General features: G+C 37.5%; 1 protein-coding gene across 1 annotated transcript in view; it reads left to right on the top strand.

The window, feature by feature from the left end:
• Positions 1-25,062, top strand: part of hob (bridge-like lipid transfer protein family member hobbit) — a 916,854-nt gene that overhangs the window by 173,905 nt on the left and 717,887 nt on the right. The window contains exons 14-15 of the mRNA XM_090374277.1: positions 1,373-1,412; positions 19,132-19,255. Coding sequence (XP_090230403.1) covers positions 1,373-1,412; positions 19,132-19,255 — 164 coding nt within the window. The remainder of the gene's footprint in view (positions 1-1,372; positions 1,413-19,131; positions 19,256-25,062) is intronic.

Raw genomic sequence — 25,062 nt, 5'->3', positions numbered from 1 at the left:
GGTCATTATACATTCGTATAAAGCCTCCATACAGGTCTGGAGGCCTCATTTTAGGAAAGATGTAGAGTTGCTAGAACGAGTACAGAAGGCGCCTCCGTAGCCAGGTGGGAAGGAGCAGCAGGCTTAGCACACACTTCTTGATTAGACCGGGGTTCGAGCCCATCACCACCAAATACGGAGGATGTGGAAAGGTCAGGGAATGACCACCGCATATCGTGGAGCAATATGGCCTTAGTTGCTAATGCTCCTAAAAACCAAACAACAACAACGAGTACAGAGAAGGGCAACAAGATTGGTGAGAGGAACAAAGGGGTTCTCTTACCAGGAGAGGCTTAAATTCTGGAAGTTGCAGCATGTGGAGACTAGGCACCTGCAAGGTGATCTGATTGAGGTATATAATGCCTTGAATGGTTTGGGCAGGCTCAATGCTGATAGCATACTTCCGCTTGCTCAGATTAAGAACCTTAAGGTGGCATAGATTCAAATTGAGGAAAGGTAGTTGTAGAATAGATGTGTGGAAGTTTGCATTTAGCCAGCGGGTAGTTGATTGGTGGAACAGACTTCCATCTGTTTTGGAAGTTGATAGCTTAAATAAATTTAAGGATGAACTAAACAAACATTTGGAGTGACCAGATGGTGAAATGGGAAGGGTTTTTTTTTTTTTTTTTTTTGGCTGATGCTCTATGATCTTGCTATCTTGTAAGCCTGTTCTTGCAAGAAATATATGCCGTCATATGCTTCAACTAATGCAAATGCTAAATACCTTATTTATCTGATTGTCCACATTTTCTTGTATTACAGCCAGATGTAATGTTTAATTATTGGTTCAGTGGCAATAATCAGTTCTGTTAAATCTATTTTATATAACTTTATTTGCTATTACTTCGTACCTTGAATTAGTTTAGGTCAGTGTGTATTTGAAGCCATGGTACTTCCAATATAACTTCACTTCTTGTAGTAGTTGTAAATTATCGTATATTCAGATGGTTTGAAATAATGCTAGAGTAAAATTTAGCTTTATTTTAACCCACAGTTCTGGTTTTTGTTCTGTAGAAATTACAGAATATGAACCCTAACTTTGAAAAAAAAAAAAAAAAAAAAGTGTGTGGAATGTTGGTATACATGTTCTGTGTCACATATATGAACATGGTAATGGTTCTGTCATCACTGAGAATTTCCATAGAATCAAAAATATGTATAATTTTCTTTACCCCATGCGTAATGAGTTTCATATATCCATCCCTGTTTCATATATCCATACTAAGACTTAAAATATCCAGTAATAAAGTTGATGTTATTGTTTGATGGCTGTACAGTGATGTCTCATTGTTTAGTACTTTTGTAAACTTAATGTTTATTGTTATTATTTTAGATCATAATAAAGATCACCAGCCTCATTCTCGAGATACAAGGTAATTTTGTCTGTTTTAATTATAGCATAATCTCCCAAAATTTAAATTGTTTGTTCCAGTCACATTTTATTATCTTAAATGATGTCCTTTCAACTGATTTAGTAACTGAATGTTATTAAGGCAATAAAATAAATTTCCATAATTTCTGTAATAGTTTAATATATCTGATTATCGTAATTAGTTTCCCTATTGAGAATTCTCAGGAATGTTGTTAATGGAGTTATAGATACAGAATTCAGCATGTAGAATGGAACAGCAAGAACTGAAAAAGTAGGGTAGAATCTCCCACTGAGGAATCAGTTGTTGATTGATGATCACTACAAGCTGTCCATTATGATTGTCATTATTGAGTAGTTGTTCCATCTATTAACAGAATTTATTTTCTGCTTTTTTGCATAATGCTTATCAGGAGTAGTGGAAGTAGCATGGCATATGATACTATCCTTTAGTACTGAAAAGAAGCTAATGTTAATGCAATATTCACTTTCTTGAGTCAATGTACCAAGCGGTATGCCATGCAAAATTGATTCACATGTAATCATGCGCCTCTGTAGCCAGGTGGGAAGGAGCAGCAGCAGTGCATAACACACTCTCCTTGATTAGACCGGGGTTCGAGCCCATCACCACCAAATACGGAGGATGCGGAAAGGTCAGGGAATGACCACCGCATATCCTCGAGCAATATGGCCTTAGTTGCTAATGCTCCTAAAAACCAAATAACAAACAAACAAACATGTAATCATTGAAATAATCTTGTTAATTCTTTCAGTGTGTGATGTGCAGAGATGCATCATTGTAATACAGTTAAGTGTGTGTGTGTGTGTGTGTGTGTGTGTGTGTGTGTGTGTGTGTGTGTGTGTGTGTGTGTGTGTGTGTGTGTGTGTGTGTGTGTGTGTGTGTGTGTGTCTGTCTGTGTGTGTGTGTGTCTGTGTGTGTGTGTGTGTTTAAGTAAAGTAGAATTTAAATAAAATAATTATTGGTTGTAATATTAACAAGGAGTTTATTCAGAGAGCATATGGTTGCTGAAAAAATTCCACAAATTAGGTCAGAATGTGTATATGTTTGCAATTCTGTCCAGCATAATTGTGGATTAATTCGAGAATTTACAGGATTGCAAGGCTCTGGGGGGGGGGAAATTTATATCAGTGTGGCCTGAATTTATGGGTAGTAGGAATCTAGTTTGGAGAGATGGTATTTGTTTGAACAAGGTGGTGCAAGGATTTTTGCCAGTATCATTGAGGAAAACCCTGAGGGTTCAGGGTAACAAGTGTTAGGGGAGGAAGGGTAATTTAGTTCCCATTTAATTGGTGATATGGGTCAAAGTAATGCTTGCGTTCACCTCACAAATTTTTGTTTGTTGCCACAACAGCCAATGTTGATAAGATGTTCTGAGGGTAGCAATGCTTCAATTGAGAGGAAAGATATGGGATATAAACCTAAATAACTTCAAGGGGGTATGTCAGGGTAGTAAACTGTAGAAGATTATTTAGTCTCAACTGAGTCTACAGTAATGTCAGGAGTATTGTCAATAAAATAATGGCTGAGTTTGAACTCTTAGTTAGGACAACTAATGCTGATATAATAGGGATAACAGAAATGTGGCACTACCTGGAAATTGGTGATGAGTTCCACTACAGTATGTATAATGTATTTAGGAAAGATAGAAGGTGAAGGGGTCATGCTTTTTATCAAAAGCAGCCTGAGCACAAAAAGAGATTTTACTTAGTCTGAAATTGTCTGCCTACATAGAATCTGTGTGGTGTGAGTTAGTTGGAAGTAAAGGAACAATGAGAGTGGGAGTATTCTACAGACCAAAAGATTACGAATAATATGATGAGTCTACATGCAGTTGGAATGAGCAAGCAATTGTGAATGTCTTATTATGCGTGACTTTTACAGATGCTAAATGGGATCTGTGAAAGTCACATATTAATTTCACAGATGCTGTATGGCATCTGTGAACTGGGTGGATTGCTGAGGGATGGTGAATACATTTGAATTATAGAATACTTTTAAAACAAAAATCACAGAAGTCATGAACGCATAGATACCTTTAAGAAAATATTGCAGAAGGAGGATGCCAAAATGGATGACTGCAAAGCTGACTGGTCAAAGAAGCAGAAAAAGGTAGCATGGGACAGTTACAGAGTGATGAAAAGTACTGAAGCTTACAACAGGTACAGGTTGATCTATCAATTCTCGGCCTTTTGGCTAAGATCAAAGTGTAATAGTACCACAAATTAGGTCAGCCTGGCCAATGCTGCATATGAGAAAGCATTGACTAAGAGAATAAAGAATGGGAACAAGTAATTTTTCTTGTACATGAATACAACAAAGAAGATAGCTAATCAGATCGGACCATTGTGCACTGGGAGTGAAAAAGTCTTAGACAACCCAGGTGATGTTGTGGATGAATTGAACAGGTACTTTGCATCTGTCTTTACTGATAAAAGGCCCTTTATGCTTAGAAGAGGATGTGCAAGTGAGGCTGAGCCATATGAAATTAGTGACATTGTAATTACAGATGATCATTTACTAGAAAAACTTTTGAGCATAAAGGTAATTAAGACTCTAGGAGTTGATGGCATATACCTTGTAGTTTTGAGGGAGAGTGTGAGGGAGTGCACTGAACCATTGAGGTTAATTATGAGGGCATCTTTGGACTCGGAAGATTCCTTTAGATTGGAGAAGTGCTAATGTATTATCACTGCATAAAAGCCTTTCTAAGAAGTGGGTAACTACAGACTAGTTAGTCTGACTTCAGTGATAGGAAAAATCTTAGAGGCAGTGATTAAGAATGCAATCCAGGGACATTTAGATACATGAGGCATTTCGAAGGACACACAATCCACACAAAAGGCTAAATCATGCTTAACTAACTTAGAAGGTTATTTTGACACAATTACTCATCAGCTGAATTTAGAGAATAATTTCAACATAGTTTATTTAGAATTTAGCAAAGAATTTGACTTAGTTCCCTACAAGAGGTTACTGTATAAGCTTGAACAGCTTGGGATTACTGTAAGATTCTAAGATGGATTGTTGGGTGGTTGCACGGAAGAAGGCAGAGGATTGTGATTAATAGATATTCTTCAGATTGGTGTAGAGTCAGGAGTGAGTCCCTTAAAGATTGGTTCTTGGATCACTGTTGTTTCTCATTTTATAAATAACATTGATGAAGTAATAGAATGTGTGATGTCAAAATGTTTGCAGAAGACGTAAAGATTGGCAGAGTCTTTAATAATCAATGCTAAACAGCACTCCTTCAGAATGACTTGAATAAACTTGCAAGATGGTCAGAAAAATGGCAGCTATGTTTTACTTCTGCTAAATGCAAGGGCTTACACTTTTTTTTTTATAAAAATCCCAAACACAAGAGATATTATAACCTATAGTACTTAGTACCATGCTTGGGTTGGAGGTTGAGAATATATTTGTTGACTTGAACTTGATTAGACTTGAACTTCTGTAGACTGTAATTTTCAGGAAAGACATATGAAGGACAGTTGTTCCAGAAAATGGCAGTTGAATGAATAAACGAGGAAGATGAAAAGTTGGTTCTGTGAGTTTGAAGTTGGAAGATCTACCAAAATGGCCCATGCCTACCCAAATAGTGACTTATACCGGACAACTGTGGGAATGAGCAGCAAACAGGGGATCCCTTTCCCTATGAAATTTCTGTCCTGCCACCAAGGTTGGTTGTTTTGTTCCTGTTTTCACACCACTATTTTCCATTTTTACCCCCCCCCCTTTTTTTTTTCCTATTGGGCTCTCCCTATCTGGAGCCATGGTTTCCACAGGATTAGCCCCCACCCAGTGCTTTACACTCCCTACTGCTCGGCCCACCTCCTTGTGGTCCTGGACTGTAAACTAGAGGTTTTTCTTTGACCCCTAGGCTAAGAAGCCAGATGAACAACACGACCCCACCACTAACACTTCATAAACGCACACTAATCTACATAAATCTGGCCTTTACAAAGATTTGTATTCATTACATTGCCTTGTTCTTATTCTTAACTACCCCAACACAGCCCATGTATTTTCTTGTTCTACGATGACTCCCAGCGATCCCTGAAATCCCCAGCAACTTGTTTTCTAGGCTGCTGCTCATTCCAATAGAAGCAGTGCAAGAATCACTTTTGTCTCTGCCTCTGCTTACAGGTATTGTTAATGTTTTAATCTGTGTATCTTCCCCCCCATCCAAGCTAGCAGTTTTCCGAAATACCTAACACTGGTATTTCCTGGTAGCATCAGCAAATATTCTTGCACCCTTTCTATTTAATTGTATCCCATCTCTGTAGAAGCAGTCTCTCCTGTTATCAAGTACAGACCAGGTGAGTAAAATTCTACCCCATGAGCCTTTTATAATCTCTCCACAGCAAAATTGATTGACAATGCTCTCGTCATATACTTTCTCCTATTGTGGTTGGGCAGAATTGCAGACACTTTCAAATTTAACCCCTAATGTCATTAGTGCCAACATGTACAACAACAACAACATCACCTTTTGTGCCCTTAAATTATGATATCTGCTCTACGATGTCATCAACTTTTGCCCCTGCCAGCACACCCTGGTCCTGTTCCATCTATCCTTTTTGTACAATACATTCCCAGTTTCCCTGACAATGGAGTCACCGACAACAACTAGTTCCTGTGGGACCAGCGCATTCTGCATCGGGAATTGTCACTGTTGTCTGATGACCAAGTGCAAACTCTGCCATTCGTGGGCAGCTGAGAGCTTGATGGGTCCCCCAATTTAAGTCCTTTGAGAGCATCTACACTGTTCCTCCAGCTCTCATAAAGGCCTGTATCAACGCTGAGTTGACACCTAATTTCTTCACACTCTTTTCATCTGCCGTACAGAAATGTATCCTCAGCAATATCATGTCCTGGTCCTGATGGTCCATAAACATCAAACAAGCAATACATTTCAAAAGGCTGCGATTCAGAGAACAACTCAGTTCTCCCCCAAGCCACAGCATTCCCACCATTTAGCCTTTTGCTTTGTTGCTTTGATCTGTCGCATGATTTCGATTCAATTTCAGTACAATTAAAAATATTTAAGTAATTAAAGTCTGTCAAAGGCATCTACCCTATTCTTCAAGCTTTCGTAAAGGCTTATAAATGGGATAAACTTATATCCAAATGCAGTAATAACACTATATATATTTTAGTATTGAGTTTTATCTCCTACCGAGTTTATCCTTTCCATCTAATTATTAATATGTGTGTGTGTGTGTTGAAAAGGTAGCTTTGTGCCTACCAGTGAAAGTGGATGAATATCTTCTAGAGATAAGCTATTATTTAGAAAGAAGTCATAAAACGAAATATAGATTTTTTTTTTAACTGATACTATAATCTTGCTTCCTTACATTATTTTGTTAGTACTGATACCAAATAGGATCAGTTAATGCATGCCACTGAATTAAAAAAGATTTTGAAGCATATGAGGTGTGCTGTTAATAATCCTGGATAGGTGCTGTTTGTAGTCATGTTGGATCAGTTTGCTGATCATAGTTCAAATACAGACAGGTGGTGATACAGACAGAGATCCAGTAGGCTCACAGGTTGCAAGTAACAACCAGTTTCATTAGTAGCATTAACCTTCTGTGTTATGATTTTGCAATGGAGTACTGATTGAATATCAAAATTTGCTTTAAACTGGGAAAATCTGCAACAGAAATGTATAAAATGTTAAAAACTGTTTATGGTGATGAAATGTTAAGTCATTCCAATTGTGTTTGAATGGTATCAGCGGTTCATAAATAGACATGAGGATGTCCGCAACGACCCAAGAAGTGGGTATCTGTCAACCTCTCAAAATGAGACTAGAAAAGCAAATGTTCAGGAAATTGTAACACAAGATCATTGTGTCACAATTTCGTTCAGAATGATGGCTGATGAGTTGGATGTGAATAAGGATATGATTTATCAAATCCTGCATGAAGATTTAGGAAAAATTAAAATCTATGCAAAATTTCTACTGCACAGCCTCAAGGATAAGTAGGAGCAATGAAGTGTCATCATACAAAGACATCATCCAGATGTGTCAAAACAATCCTAATTTCCTCAACTGTATTGTTACTAGTGATGAGTTTTCAGTGTGACTAAGCATCAGAGCAGCAGTGGACTTCATCATCTTTGTCAAAATCATCACCAAGTCCTAAAAAGTTTTGTTTACGAAAGTCCAGGATCAAGATGATGCTGATCATGTTTTTGGCAAACATGGTATGATTCACAAGGAATTTTTTCCTAAAAGGGAGAGAGTCAATGCTTTATGTATAGTCAATGTTCTATGTATAGGTCAGTGATATGCACTTCAAAGACTCTTGAAGTGCATATCCTCAGTGAGAAAAAGGCAGCTTGTTCTTGTTGCATGACAATGCCCTTGCCATTCCACACTTGTTAGGATGACATTTCTGATGAAACATGGCATACTACAGATCAAGCATCCACTCTGCTGTTCTGATCTAGCACCAGCGTACGTCTTCCTCTTTCCCAAAGTGAAAACTGCCCTCAAAGGAAAGAGATTTCAGGATGTTGAGGACAAAAAAGAAAATCAAAACTGCTGAATTCAATGTTATCTCTTTGGACACCTTTTCTGACTCTTTTCAAAAACTTTTAGAATGTTGTAATAAGTGCATTCAATCAAGTGGTAAATACTTTGAATAAAAATAAAACCATTTTTGAGCTCTTTCACGTTGTGTTCTTTTTATTGTACCAATTTGGGAACTTTATTGCCAAACCTCATATATGTATACATTGGCTGCCTTTGGATAAATGATTAAATAAACTGGAAGCAATCTCTGACAGGTCTGTTTAAAGAAAGGTTAGAAGCGATGAGAATAGTTCTATGAGCAATTCTCAATTACCAAATTGAAAAGCACAATAGGTGGTCACTAGTGAGGGACACGGACTGATGTCCAAATCCAGGTTATGATCAAAAATAAGTTTTGGAAGAAAAGTTAATGTACTACTCAAGGGAATGAGAAGAGTTTATGAATTACAAACTTATAGCGAAAGTAATCCTCAACAAGACAAATGAGCCGATAACTCTAAGAATGAGTTACTGTTATTCACTAGTGATATCGCTTGTTGTGTTTTTTCAATTTGGTAAATCTTTATTGCTCATACTGTTCCTCATCACCTCTAACTTCTCTAAATTGCTTGTCAGTGTTTGCCAAACAGTGGTCCTTGATTGGGGAACTGAGAAGTTCACAGGGAAGCTTGGAATATAGCAAATTATCCTACAAATCATGCATGGGATTTTAACTTCAATTCCTGAATAGAAATGCTGAATGTGAGAGGATATTTAACCAGTTGGAGGCACTTCAGGTCTTCTTTTTCTGGTGAAACTTTGGAAAGTTTTCTTGACAGTAAACTTTAGACCAAAAGGCCTTTGTTATAAATAAAAGTTTGACTCATCATTTCTGGAGAAGGCTCCTAGAGGTCTGCAGACATATATTTCTTAAAGCAATGTTAATCAGTTCATGTCTAACTGACAATCCAATTAGAAACAGGCTGAAAAATCCTAGTTAAGCTTGAAAGCATACATACTGATTAATCAGTCATGTGGCTGTATTTTAATATAAAACACACACACACACACACACACACACACACACACACACACACACACACACACACACACACACACACACACACACACACACACACACACTTTTAGAGAAATTTAATTTCTGGATTTGAAAAAAAAAAAAAAAAAATGCTTTTCACCTGCTTATGATTATCAATCTGCAGCTTTTCAAAAATGAAAAGTTGGTAGCTATGTAGAAGTCTTCACAACTTTTGATGATATGATTCAGTATGCCTCTCTGCAGGAACTTATCTCATGTCACACATCAATGTCTGTTTGCATTACACCATATACAAAGTGGTTATAATTAAAGTATGTCACTTTAGCAGTCTGCAGGTGGAAAACTGTTAATGGCATAAGGATGAAATATAGAAATGGAATGTGACAAAAAATATTAGTGCCAAAAACTGCTTCACTGTGTGCAACTAGTAGAATACCGGTAGAATTGGCACTGTGTGCAATTGGTAAAACTGATGGAATTGGTATTGTATGCAACTGCTATTCGAATGTACTGCTAGATATGAAGATTGAGATGTGCAGTATGGTTACCATTTGTATCCACTTGTGTCTTCTGTATGTCATAAGTGTAATACAACATGGTCAGTATCTGAGGCATGCCATAGGGAACATTAGCAATGTGCCTTATGATGCTTTCTTTCAAATCAGCCAGAGATGGTGCATGTCCTTGTGATTGGGATATTCCCCATAATCAAAGGTCACAAAGATAAGAGTACTAGGTAAACTAATGTTCCCAGAGTGTTGGGAAATGATTTGATTTGTATCGAATGTAGTAGTAGTGGCATGTGTATGAGCCACAAGAAAGCAGTGTATGAGCTTATGCAGCATCAGTCAAAAAAAAAAACACACCATTCCCTCCAAATGCCTGACCAGTTCCTCCTTAAATTTATTCAACCTATCAACTTCCACAACGACAGATGGAAGTTTGTTCCAGCAATTAACCACCCTCTGGCTAAAGGCAAATTTCCACACATCTGTTCTACATCTGTCTTTTCTTAATTTGAATTTATGCCCCCTTAGGTTCGTAATCTGAACAAGTGGAAGGATCCCATCAGAATTCAACGTGCTCAACCATTCAAGGCCTTATACACCTCAATCAGATCACCGCGCAGGTGCCTAGTCTCCAGCCACTGCAATTTGCAGAATTTAAGCCTCTCCTGGTAAGAGGATCCCTTAATTCCCCTAACCAATCTTGTTGCCCTTCTCTGTACACACTCAAGCAAATCTACTTCCTTCCTAAAATGAGGCCTCCAGACTTGTACGCAGTACTCAAGGCGTGGCCTGACCATTGCCTTATACAGAAGGACAATCACCTCCTTCTCCCTGCCAGCAAAATTCCTATATATCATTGACAAAACCCCGTGACCTGCCCTGGCAGCCTGTCTGCATTGCTCAGAAAACTTCATATCTGACTGCACAATTACTCCCAGGTCTTTTTCATTTTCTACCACCTTAAGTGTAGTACCACACAGTTGGTACTTTTCTCTCGGGTTACTTCTACCCATATACAGTACTTTGCATTTGTCGACTTTAAACTTCAGTTGCCACTTCTTAGCCCATCTGCCCAAATTATCTAGATCCTGTTGCAGTAGCACACTGCCATTACTGTCATTAACAACCGTTCCAACCTTTGTATCATCTGCAAACTTCGATATTAAGCCTGATATACCTTCATCAATATCATTGATAAATATACAAAACAACAGTGGACCCAACACCGAACCCTGTGGGACTCCACTAATAACATTAGTCCACGAAGAGCAGCACCCATTGATTACCACCCTCTGTCTTCTTCCACTTAACCATCCTTTTATCCATTGTAGCAACTTACCCTTAAGTAAGTTGTTACCCTTTGTGTTACAAAGCAGCTGAGTTACTGGCTTACCAGTAACAGCAGAGGAGCTCCTCCCTCCCTCCTGACTAGCTGATTCACATGATGCCAGAAAATCACAGCAACACCAGGTTGTCACTATGTTTCTGGACCATGATCTTGAACCTCCTCATAAAACAGAAAAAATGTCCATTTACAAAATTTCCTGTTAGTCAACACCAAACAGCAACAATGGAATGTAGAGAGGCACTTTGTTGACTGCACCTGGATACGATCCCACACTCAACAGTTATGGGTATAACTGCTGGGTGTGAGATCACACTGGCACTGCATTGAAAATAAGCCTCATCTGCCCACATGATGTTGTGCTACCATCCTTGTATAATTCATAGAGTGGTTGGTTTGCATCAGATGTTGCACCCTGCTGATCTTCTTCTGATACCAGTAAATGATGAATCAAAGAACTTTAGTGCATTGAATGTTTTGTTCCACCCAAGCACTGCATACAGATATTGATTTCATGTTGTACCACGAGCAACAGCATGGATGAGCCTTTCAACAGTAGTCACTGCAAATTTGCGACACCCTCCGTTCTGAATTACAGATAAATTAATTGCTTCTTTGAATATTCTCATTATTTTGCGCAACCTGTTTATGGGAAAGTGGTCCTCTTCATAATTCTTTTAAATGCTGTTATTTTCTAATGACAAACATTGATATTGCTATTATTTTGGTAAAACAGATTTACTAACAAAGCTCGATCCTCCAATTGGAGTACCATTTCAATTTTTGTTGACTTCATTCTGCATCCTTGTTTTTATCATCTAAGAACCCTCATTGATGGTCATGTGATGCAGTTTGCATGCAGTTCCTTTGTGACCACATCATAATCCATGAAACTCAATGTTGGCAGTTTTTGTAAATTTTTTTTTTTTCCACTTTACATTTCCTCATGCATTGGATAGCATCCATTCCAAATTTTTCTACCATTAATAACGTTCAACTACAGCCAGCTGAAGTGACATACTTTATTTATAACTACCCTAGAATCATGTGGACAGATGAGACCTATATAATATAAATCAATAAGTTACAGGCAACATAGCAAAATAGAGTGATGATTCTGGTTAATTTCATGTTCCTATAAAATTGATTCTGCTAAGAACTGACCTCAGAGTAGTAGCAGTGCACACATTGTGATAAGCTTCACAGTAATAGCAGTCTACATGTATTTGTCTCTACTTTATTTATCACATATGAACTTCCTTGAAACTACTATATAATGAGAGAATTTAGTAGCCGTTGTCCCTTATGGGGATGCATGAATTTAGACAGAACACATATTATGAAACTAATTGACATCCAGACTTTAATCATTGCAGTACTAGTGTGCCATATTTGTCAGGGAAATGGGGAACATGCTTTGTAAAAAGGATAGGTGGAACAGGACCAGGGTATGTCTGCCAGGGGCAAAGGTTGATGACGTTGTAGAGCAGATATCATCTTTTAAAGGCACAAAAGGTGATATAGTTGTACACGTTGGCACTAATGATATCAAGAGTAGGAGACTGGCAGAATTGCTTAACAAGTACAGGTCAGTGTTGAAAAAAAGCCGTGAAATAGGGTTGAATTTGAAAGTGTCTGCAATTCTGCCCAGACACGATAGGAGGAAGTATATGATGAGAGCCTTGTTGATCAATTCGGCCCTGGAAAGATTGTGCAACGCTCAAGGGGTAGAATTTTTTTCAGCCTGGACTGTACTTGTTAACAGGAGAGATTGCTTCTACAGGGATGGGATACACTTAAATAGAGAGGGTGCAAGAATATTTGCTGATGCTATCGAGGCAGTGTTAGGTGGGTCGGAAAACTGCTAGCTTGGGGGGAGACAAAGGCGAATAGATTAACAGTAGCCACCGGCAGAGGTGAAAGAGATTCTTGCACTGCTTCTATTGGAATGAGCAGAAGCCTGACAAACAAGATGTAGGATATTTCAGAGACTGCTGGGAGTCATTGCGGTACAAGTAAACACATGGGTTGTGTTAGGGTAGCTAAGAATAGAAATAGGTGCATGTATACTTGCGTGTACACCAATGCTAGGAGTTTAGTAAATTAACTTGATGAATTTGAGGTATTGCTCAAAACATCAAAGGCAGATATTGTTGGGATATCAGAGACGTGGTGTCACACAGATATAAGGAATGCAGAACTGGAATTTGGGGAGTACAACGTCTACAGAAAGGATAGACTGGATAGGAAGGGAGGAGGGGGTTATGCTATTAGTTAAGAAACACATAAAAACCAAGGAAGTGAAGCCAGTCGACATCGCTGGACAGTGCAGTGTTGAGTCAGTTTGGTGTGACATAAGCATTGGGAGATCAAAATTGAGAGTAGGAGTGTGCTATAGGCCTAATGACTCTGATGAGTATAATAAGGAACTGTACAGGGAAATAGAGTGGCCAGTAAATCAGAGAGTCTTATAATGGGAGATTTTAATTTCCCAGATATTGACTGGAATTTGGGGGCTGGTTACTCACACACTAGCAGGGCTTTTGTGGATTTATTGGATGATTGTTTTCTACATCAGCATGTTCGGGAGGCAACTAGAGGGAGTAATACTCTTGATTTGATTATCAGCAGTGATTCTTCGTGCATTAAGAATCTGCAGATAAATGAACCACTAGGTGGCAGTGATCACAGTGTGCTGAAGTGGGATTTACTGAAAGAGGTAACTACCATAAGGGGTAAAGGGAAGGGTTATTGCTTTCGTAAAGGCGACTACGATGGACTGAGACAGTATTTGAATTCTATACAGTGGGACCAACTGATGATGTTACCAACAGCAAATGCAAAATGGGAAGCATTCAAAGAACTTATCTTGGAAGCTACTAGGCTTTACATACCAACTAAGAAATATTGTTCAAGGTTTAGCCCTAAATGGATGTCAGATGAACTGATGAGGCATATGGCAGAGAAGAAACATGCATGGGATACATACAAATTAACACATGACACAGAAGCCTATGATAGATACAAGTTGATCTGTAACCAAGTTACAAAGGAGGTTAGGCAGGCGAAGGCAGATTACGAGAAATCTTTGGCAAGGGATGAAAAGAAAAACAGCAAAGAGTTCTTTACTTATGTAAACTCTAGAAGGAAGGGGATGAATCAGATTGGTCCACTTGATATCGATGGGTTAACTGTTGATGATCCTGCTCAGGTAGCTAACAAACTAAATGAATATTTTGCATCGACATTCACACATGAGGAGTTATTTAGCGAGGGGAAAGCCAGAAGTGTATTCATCTCTAGCAGTAAGCTGTAGAATCTTGTAATAACTGAGAGTAAGGTGGAGGAGAAATTGTTGAAGATAAACACAAGAAAGGCACCCGGGGTGGATGGGATCTATCCAGTTATATTAAAGGAGGCAGCAGAGGAAGTAAGCAAACCCTTAGCCATAATTATGAGAGCTTCCTTGGACTCAGGGGAGGTACCCACAGACTGGAGATGTGCAAATGTGACCCCAATTCACAAAGGAGGATCAAAGGCTGACACAACTAATTATAGACCTGTGAGCTTAACTTCTGTTCCAGGAAAATGAATGGAGTCACTAGTTAAAGAAGCACTGCAGGATCATTTAGACAAGACTTCAGTTATAGCTCGGACACAGCATGGTTTTGTTAAGGGGAAGTCTTGCCTGACCAATTTGATTGGATACTATGATGCAGTCACAAAGGAACTGGATGCAGGGAATAACTTTGATATTATATACTTTGATCTTAGAAATGCTTTTGATACTCTTGCACATGGAAGACTGCTGCACAAATTGGAGCAGTGTGACATTGGAGGCAAATTGCTGCTGTGGATAAAGGGGTGGCTGAGGGGGAGAAGACAGAGAGTGGTAATCAATGGACACTGCTCGTCGTGGACTAATGTTATTAGTGGAGTTTAGTGGAGTCCCTCAGGGCTCAGTGTTGGGTCCATTATTGTTTTCTGTATTCATAAATGATATTGATGATGGTATATCAAGCTTAATGTCGAAGTTTGCAGACGATACAAAGGTTGGCTAGGTTGTCCAGGACACTACTGATACTATACTGCTGCAACAGGATCTGGAAAGGTTGAGCAGATGGGCTGAGAGGTGGCAAATGAAGTTTAACATTGACAAATGTAAAGTACTACACATGGGAAACAGCAACCCCAGAGCAATGTATCAACTCTGTGGTACTACACTGACAGTGGTAGAGAATGAAAGGGACCTGGGGGTGGTTGTGCAGGCATATATGAAGTTCTCTGAGCAGTGCAGACGGGCTGCAAGAGTAGCTCATGGTGTATTGTCAATGATATATAGGAATTTTTCTAGCAGTAATAAGGAGGTGATTATTCCCTTGAATAAGGCAATGGTCAGGCCACACCTAGAGTACTGTATACAGGTCTGGAGGCCTCATTTCAAGAAGGATGTAGAGCTGCTGGAACGAGTACAGAGAAGGGCAACAAGATTAGTGAATGGAACAAAGGGGTGCTCTTACGAAGAAAGGCTTAAGTTTTGCAAATTACAGTGTCAGACTAGGCACCAGCGAGGTGATCTGATAGAGGTGGATAAAGCCTTGAATGATTTGAGCATGCTCAATGCTGATGGGATTCTTCCTCTCGCTCAGAATAATCACCTGAGAGGGCATAAATTCAAATTGAGGAAAGACAGATGTAGGATAGACGTGCGGAAATTTGCCTTTAGCCAGCGGGTGGTTGGTTGGTGGAACAGACTTCCATCCATTGTCGTGGAAGTTGATAGCCTAAATAAGTTTAAGGCTGAGCTGGACAGGTATTTTGAACGAACAGAGGGGTGAAGTGGAAGTGTTTTTTTTTTTTTTTTTGCTGATGCTGCATAAGCTTGCTTTCTTGCATCAAATGCCTCTGCTAATGCTAATGCATATAACAGCGTATATACTGAGAATTCATTCCACACACACACACACACACGTTGTTATGTGCAGTCCTTGCTTTACCAAAGCTAGACATAGATCATACAAATCCTGATAATTTTGTCCCTTGGTTCTCATTAGCTGCTCCAGGAAAATTCTAGAAAAGATGTAGGTGCACATCTGACATGATATTTAGATATACATTATCTGCTATGGCCATTGCAGTATGACATGAAATGCCTTTTTATGAAACAGCATTGTGTTATAGAATACTTTGTGCTCTGCACAACTTTTGAATAAGAGTTCATACCCACCCCTTTTGCAAACACAAACCTTCTTTTGAAAACTTTCATTTAAGACAAAGTAGTTTCTCCTCACATTGTTACCTTGTTTTCAGTAAAATTGATCTCAGAGCAAGTAATATAATGAGGTCAGTTAACATGGCTTATATGCCACTTCCAGAACTGGTTTACCATAGAATGTCACAAGGGGTAGTCAGTAAGTTGCTATATGGGCTTTAAGTAGCAATTTCCAAAACTTCAGAGGGAAAAAAAACCTAGTATCCATTTTTCTAGAAAGTGGAAATTGAGAAAAAGAGAAAGAATCTACTATTGAATTTGTCAGTATTAAAAGTGTATCCAGTCATTCAATCATGTGGAACTCATGGAAATTCAAAAATGGGAAATTCTGTGCTAGAGAAATTTCCTGGCAATTGATTAACTAGAACATACCTTCAAAAACTGCTCCATAAATGGTATGTGGATTCTAACAACAAAAACTCTTTCCTCTGCCTTTCTAGAGCTTCCTTGGAATACATCTCTACCAATTTGTTACCCCATTTTCAGGTTTACAAAATTCCCCCCCCCCCCCTCTCTCTCTCTCTCTCTCTCTCTCTCTCTCTCTCTCTCTCTCTCTCTCTCAACAAAGCACTCAGTGGTTGCTTATGCAGCTCATTTTCTTCATTTTCATGCCATTCAAACTCTAATATCAGTTTTGAAGACACAGATGTCTTCAAAACTGATATTAGAGTTGGTGTGGCAGCAGTTTTTTCAAGTTCTACCTCTTCCTAACCTATTAGCTTGTAGTATTTATCCAATCTGCCACATGCGGTACAGATAGCCATGAGCCAAATATGGGTTAAAACCCTTACCTTATACTCTTATACACACAGACTTCCTTATTGTATACAAGTGCTCTACAGAACGAGATTAAGAGTATCCCCCCGTTCTATGAAGCTCAGAAGTATGAGTTAGAAATACCAAAAGAAACTAAATTGTCAGAGCTGTTATAGAAGGGGGGAAATAATTCACAAAGAAGTAATTCACAATCTAACTACAATTACTTCTTTGTGGCTATCTGTTTGTACAATGGATTGGAAATCCATTGTACAAACAGATAGCCACAAAGAAGTAATTGTAGCTAGATTTCGAATTGACCATACTTCTAAAAGTGGGAGTTCACACACCATGGTGGATCTTCCACCATCCCATAGGCTGTTCACTCTTACTTCCTCAAACACATATTTTATTATGTTATGATAAACTCTCATTTATTAGTTGCAAAAAAATACAGTGGTACATTGGTAACTGATTGGTGAGAGCTTTCATTAGCCACGAGTTTATGTTAGGATTAAAGTAAGAGCGAACACTCTATAGAAATACATATTAATATATAAATCATATGATTGATAGGTGAAACACAGCCTTATCTGCTCTGTACCTTTAAATTTCTGAAAAACAAAGGTCATCACCTCATGAATAGTCTAATAGAAAATTTAAAATGAAATTTATAAAAAATAAAAGTATATTATCTTCTGTTAAAATAAATAAATAAATCTGAAGTGTTTCAGAGAAAATTGAAAGTCATTGATTCTTCATCAGTTACTGCTCAGGCTCACAATGAAATTTATGCAAAAAGTTTATAGCCAAAAATAATACGACCTGAATTAACTTTTAACTACAGGCAGTTCCCGCTTTATGAGTGCCGAGTTTATGAGTTCTTTTTTTTTTTTTTTTTTTTTTTTAATATCAAGTATCAACAGAATCAAAAATATGAAATTTTGCAATAAATAATTGCTAAACATTCATAAATATTGCATTTCAAACGACACACATCGCTATACAATACAATACTACTGTGCATTCATTTATTTGTTCAGGCATCGATAAGGAGGAGATCCAACTCTTAAAGAATTCCATATTTTAGATTCAATCAAAATTATAAAACAAGCCTGGGCAAAAAATACAGAGAAGAACATGAAGGGTGCTTGGAATAAACTTTGTCATTAGTTTAATGATAATTTTGAAGGATTTCAAGAACCAGCAGAAATCGTACAAAATGAAACAGAAACGGTCGTTAATATTGTTGACCAATTGCAACTTGCAGTTTCTACAACTGACGTCACTGATAAGCTTCAAACACACACAATGGAGAGCTCACAAATGAAGACCTCCTTCAAATGGCAAATTGTGTAGAAGCTGAGGAAGAGTAAGATTTAACAACTGAAACTCCTGTTCTTTCCTTCACTCTCAAGGGACTTGAAGAAGCTTTTCAACACAAAAAGCAATTGAGATTTTCGAGTCACAACATTTAAAATATCGAGCGCACTAGAAAAGTTACTACAGATTTTATAAAATGCTTATGCATGCTATCGTGATATGTATAAAGGAAACAGAAGAATGTCTTGGAAACAAGTGTCTTGAAGCATTTCAAAGAAGAAGAAGACTCCTCCTCCTTGTGCTTCCAACAAACAAATGAGTGCCAAGCCAACAATATGTGAAGAACCATCATAGTGTGCATTTAGTCGATGATGATGAAGAGTAAACATTCTTTAACATTTGGTATGACATAAATAATTTCTTTATTATTATAATTTGCTTGATTTTAAAGGCAATGCTTTCATTTCGTTGGATAAATAAATCAATGTTTAAACATAAACTATTTTGTTGACCTTTATTTAACATTGCTATGGTCAAATATCATTGTTGAGAATGTAACCCCTGTTTTTTACATTGTCTGTGGGAAGATATTCCTGCTTTATGAATTTTTGCTTTACGAGCACACACACTACGAACAAATTAACTTGTGAAGTCGGGAACTACCTGCATTTCTAAGAACCAAACCTTCCATCAAAGGATTAATATTTGACTTCTTTGAAGATATTGCAACAAAGTGGCTAATTCCAAGGGAACATTATTCATTTAGATGTTTAATTCTGTGATTTATTAAAAATCATTCTCATTACTTTATAGAAACAATTCATTGTGTGTTTAAATTGGTATATATACTTTTTATGCTTATTTGTATTGCATTTAATTATCAGATTTATTTATGCTAACTTGCCTATCATTTCAGCTTAGAAGTACACCTAACTAATGTTTGGTTTAAACTAAGAGAGGTGAAGGAAGACATTACTACTTTAAGTAATTATCACCATATTTGGGGTGTTCCTTACAGCATGGGAAAATGCATATTAAAGGTATATTTATATACCTTTATTATAAACTTTATAATATTGATTTAAACCAAAATCAGAATATCATAGAGTATCGTGATTTAGGTTTCTAAAATTTTAAATTTATACAATTTGAATATAAAAGTTATTTCTAGTATTTTTTGAGATTTTAAGCTTAAACTTCCAATGTATTCTAACAGAATGTATTATAAAGCCCAATAAGGTGAATATTGGCTATAAGAAAGATTACTTTTGATAAATAAATATTTTATTTTGTTCTTAGAATAAGTTCATTCTGTAACTTATGGGAATAAGATGAATTAATTCCAGTCTTAATATCTTAAAAGATTTTTATGATTGTTTCAAATAAAAAACGTTCTGATAAGTTCTTTTACTTATATGTTGGATGCCAAGAACTCTTTCATGTGAATTACAATGATATGATTTAATTACAAGGGCTATTCCAAAGGTAATGCAGGATAATTTGAAGTTTAACCTCTATATTGGTGTGCTTGAAACAAAGTTTCTAAATTGAGTGTTTGTGTCGAGGCATTTATAAATGGATGGCAATATTACTTAGGTTATATTAAAATTTCAGATCAAAGATTTTTTTAACAAAATCAAAACTTAAAGTGATTGAATGTCAACACAAGTTTATGAATCGTATGGTGGGAAGTGTGTGGTGAACAGAAGATTGTAGCACAATTTCAAGTGGGTCTCAAAGGTTTTGTCAAAGTCAGACAAACAGTGCTCAAGCAGACTGAGTACATCTATAGACAACACATCAGCAGTCGTTATTGCCACCATTTTGGATTAAGACAGATGTATGGTCTGTGAAGAAATAGCCAACAAATATGGAGTACCATGATCATCTGTTCACCGAATTTCAACTGAGATGTTACAAAAGTGAAGAGCTGCTACCTCATGAGTCCCATATTTGCTGACAGTTGAATAATGAGTGAAGTGTAAAGAAATTGCAATGCAGTTATTTCCATGTTACTGAAAAGAAGGTGAAGAGTTTTTAAAATGCATTGCCACTGTTGATACACGGACATGTGACTTCGAACCTGATGAAGACATAATCAACTCAGTAGAAGCTGAATATGATAGGTATTATGAATGACAAGTTTATGAATGATGAGTATTATGTAATTTAGTGTTGAAGGAACTTAAAAAGAAAAAGAATTTAATTGTACAAGAGTCGGTATGAATAACTCACATTTATTTAGAGGAAATAATCTTGTTTAGAAAGCATATTGTATTGAAAAATTTTGATAGGTGTTATGCAATTATATGGATGGGTTTTAAGTAGGAAATATACTTTTGTAATGAAAAGATTGTTTCTTAAGAATTATAGGCATTTGGAAATAGAAGTGTCATGAAAACTTGTGTGAGAAGGAAAAATTAATGTTATGGGTTTGATTGTATACTGAACAATGTTGTACGTTTTATTAAATTTAGCAACATTGAGGCAGTTTTGATTGTTGAAATGTTAAGGTAAATGAGAAGTGAATTTTGAGGTATCAACTGTAGTTACATATATCATATTCAGATAAAATTGTGGTTACATTTTATTAGTTGTGGATTAATTATAATATTGATTTAAGAGAATTTTACTGAAGAATTATAAAATTATTATAATAATAATTATTAAATGCATTATTAATGTTAATAATAAATTTTAATTGCTACTGCTATTGTTATAGTATTGATATAGACACTACTTGGAGGATTTTTATGTAGCTTTCTAGAAGTGTAATAAATATCAGAATTGTTTTTGTTATGCATTTGTTTTGTTATAAACTATAGGCATTGAAAATGCAATTTAAAATGTAACTTTATTGTGTAGTACATAATTATTGGATGATTGTTTTCTACAGCAACATATTCAAGGGGCTATAAGAGGGACTAAAACTCTTGATCTGATTATCAGTTGTGATTATTCATACATTAAGAATTTGCAGATAAAGGAACCACTAGATCACAGTGATCAGAGTGTTCTTATGTGGAATTTACTTAAAGCTGTAGCTACCATCAAGGGTAAAGGGAAGGGTTTTTGTTTTTGAAAAGGTGACTACAGTGGTCTCGGACAGTTTTTAAATTCTATACAGTGGGATCAACCGATGATGTTAACAACTATGAATTCTAAATGGACACCTTCAAGGAATTAATCTTGGAAGCTACTAGACTTTTCATATGAACTAAGAAATACTATTCAAGATTTAGACCTATATGGATGTCAGATGAACTAAAGAGGCTCATGGCAGAGAAGAAATGCATGGGTTGCATATAAATTGTCAGGGGACACAGAACCCTATGGTAAATATAAGCTGGTCACTAAGGAGGTTAGGCAAGCAAAGACTGATTACGAGAAATCCTTGGCAAAGGATGCAAAAAAAAAACAGTAAAGACTTCTTTACTCGTTTAAACTCTAAAAGGAAATGGATGAATCAGATTGGTCCACTTGATATTGATGGTTCTGCTGAGGTAGCTGACAAACTGAATAAGTATTTTGCATCTATATTCACACATGAGGAATTCTGTAACTAAGAGGAGGACAGAAGTTTATTACACTCTACCAGGGAGCTAAATTATTTTGTAATAATGGAGAGCAAAGTGAAAGAGAAATGGTTGAAGTTAAACATAAAAAAGGCACCTGGGGCAGATGGAATCTATCCAGTTATTTTGAAGGAGGCAGCTAGGAGGGGAAGCAAACCCTTAGCCATAATTATTTGGGGGGAGGACCCCATGGACTGGAGATGTGCAAATGTTATCCCCAATTCACAAAAGGGGTTCAAAGGGTGACACAATAATTATAGACCTGTTAGTTTAACTTCTCTTTCAGGGAAAATAATGGTCACTGGTTAAAGAAGCATTGCTGGATCATCTAGACAAGACTGCAGTAATAGTGCAGATACAGCATAGGTTTGTTAAGGGGAGGTCTTGATTGGATACTATGATGTGGTCACAAAAGAATAGGATGCAAAAAATAATTTTGATGTCATATACAGCAATACCTCGCACAGTGCCTCTTCATTCAGTACGGGATTAATTATAGTTCCGTTTATAATCTGTGACTGCGATTGATTATCAATTAATTTTATTCTTAATCTAACTCATTACTATTTTTAGCATTAGCATTAGCATTAGTAGAGGCATATGATGCAAGAAAGCAAGCTTATGCAGCATCGGCCAAAAAAAAAAAAAAAAAAACCACTTCCACTTCACCCCTCTGTTCGTTCAAAATACCTGTCCAGCTGAGCCTTAAACTTATTTAGGCTATCAACCTCCACCACAAGGGATGGCAGTCTGTTCCACCAACCAACCACCCGCTGGCTAAAGGCAAATTTCCGCACGTCTATCCTACATCTGTCTTTCCTCAATTTGAATTTATGCCCTCTCAGGTGATTTTTCTGAGCTAGAGGAAGAATCCCATCAGCATTGAGCATGCTTAAACCATTCAAGGCTTTATACACCTCTATCAGATCACCTCGCTGGTGCCTAGTCTCCAGACACTGTAATTTGCAAAACTTAAGCCTTTCTTTGTAAGAGCACCCCTTTGTTCCATTCACTAATCTTGTTGCCCTTCTCTGTACTCGTTCCAGCAGCTCTACATCCTTCTTGAAATGAGGCCTCCAGACCTGTATACAGTACTCTAGGTGTGGCCTGACCATTGCCTTATACAATGGAATAATCACCTCCTTATCCCTGCTGGAAAAATTCCTGTATATCATTGACAATACTCCATGAGCTACTCTTGTAGCCCGTCTGCACTGCTCAGAGAACTTCATATCTGCCTGCACAATCACCCCCAAGTCCCTTTCATTCTCTACCACTGTCAGTGTAGTACCACAGAGTTGATACGTTGCTCTGGGGTTGCTGTTTCCCATGTGTAGTACTTTACATTTGTCAATGTTAAACTTCATTTGTCACCTCTCAGCCCATCTGCTCAACCTTTCCAGATCCTGTTGCAGCAGCATAGTGTCTGTAGTGTCCTTGACAACCCTGCCAACCTTTGTATCATCTGCAAACTTGGACATTAAGCTTGATATACCATCATCAATATCATTTATAAATACAGAAAACAATAATGGACCCAACACTGAGCCCTGAGGAACTCCACTAATAACATTAGTCCACGATGAGCAGTGTCCATTGATTACCACTCTCTGTCTTCTCCCCCTCAACCACCCCTTTATCCATAGCAGCAATTTGCCTCCAATGTCACACTGCTCCAATTTGTGTAGCAGTCTTCCATGTGCAACAGTATCAAAAGCCTTTCTAAGATCCAAGTATATAATATCAAAGTTATTCCCTGCATCCAGTTCTTTTGTGACTGCATCATAGTATCCAATCAAGTTGGTCCGGCAAGACTTCCCCTTAACAAAACCATGCTGTGTCTGAGCTATAACTGAAGTCTTGTCTAAATGATCCTGCAGTGCTTCTTTAACTAGTGACTCCATTCATTTTCCTGGAACAGAAGTTAAGCTCACAGGTCTATAATTACTTGTGTCAGCCTTTGATCCTCCTTTGTGAATTGGGGTCACATTTGCACATTTCCAGTCTATGGGTACCTCCCCTGAATCCAAGGAAGCTCTCATAATTATGGCTAAGGGTTTGCTTACTTCCTTTGCTGCGTCCTTTAATATAACTGGATAGATCCCATCCACCCCGGGTGCCTTTCTTGTGTTTATCTTCAACAGTTTCTCCTCCACTTTACTCCCAGTTATTTCAAGATTCTGTAGCTTACTGCTAGAGTTGAATACACCTCTGGCATTCCCCTTGATGAATAACTCCTCATGTGTGAATGTCGATGCAAAATATTCATTTAGTTTGTTAGCTACCTGAGCAGGATCATCAACAGTTGACCCATCAATATCAAGTGGACCAATCTGATTCATCCCCTTCCTTCTAGAGTTTACATAAGTAAAGAACTCTTTGCTGTTTTTCTATGCATCCCTTGCCAAGGATTTCTCGTAATCTGCCTTCGCCTGCCTAACCTCCTTTGTAACTTGGTTGCATATCAACTTGTATCTATCATAGGCTTCTGTGTCATGTGTTAATTTGTAAGTATCCCATGCATTTTTCTTCTCTGCCATATGCCTCATTAGTTCATCTGGCATCCATTTTGGCCTAAACCTTGAACAATATTTCTTAGTTGGTATGTAAAGCCTAGTAGCTTCCAAGATAAGTTCTTTGAATGCTTCCCATTTTGAATTTGCTGTTGGTAACATCATCAGTTGGTCCCACTGTATAGAATTTAAATACTGTCTCAGTCCATCGTAGTCGCCTTTACGAAAGCAATAACCCTTCCCTTTACCCCTAATGGTAGTTACCTCTTTCAGTAAATCCCACTTCAGCACACTGTGATCACTGCCACCTAGTGGTTCATTTATCTGCAGATTCTTAATGCATGAAGAATCACTGCTGATAATCAAATCAAGAGTATTACTCCCTCTAGTTGCCTCCCGAACATTTTATTTATTATTTTTCTAACTAATTATGCATAATTTTTTCTAATATAAAAAAATTCTTATGAAGCCCGCCTATCATTATTGTTCCCATTGAAACTATTCCCCGTTTAGTGCTGACTCAGTCAGTGCGGTACTTTTTTCCCAACACATTAACTGCACTGTGCGAGGTATTCCTGTACTTCGATTTCAGGAAAGCTTTTGATACCGTTGCACATGGAAGACTACTTGTACAAATTGGAGCAGTATGACATTAAGGGCAAGTTGCTACAGTGGATAAAGGGATGGTTGAGTGGGAGAAGACAGAGAGTGGTAATCAATGGACACGGCTCTTCTTGGACTAATGTCCAAGTGGAATCT

This window comes from Mastigoproctus giganteus, chromosome 5, assembly GCF_048544385.1.
Source record: "Mastigoproctus giganteus isolate SK-2022 chromosome 5, ASM4854438v1, whole genome shotgun sequence".
NCBI classification, from domain to species: Eukaryota; Metazoa; Arthropoda; class Arachnida; order Uropygi; family Thelyphonidae; genus Mastigoproctus; species Mastigoproctus giganteus.
The sequence above is the reverse complement of the archived record's forward strand: the minus strand, read 5'-3'. Positions and strand labels throughout refer to the sequence as shown.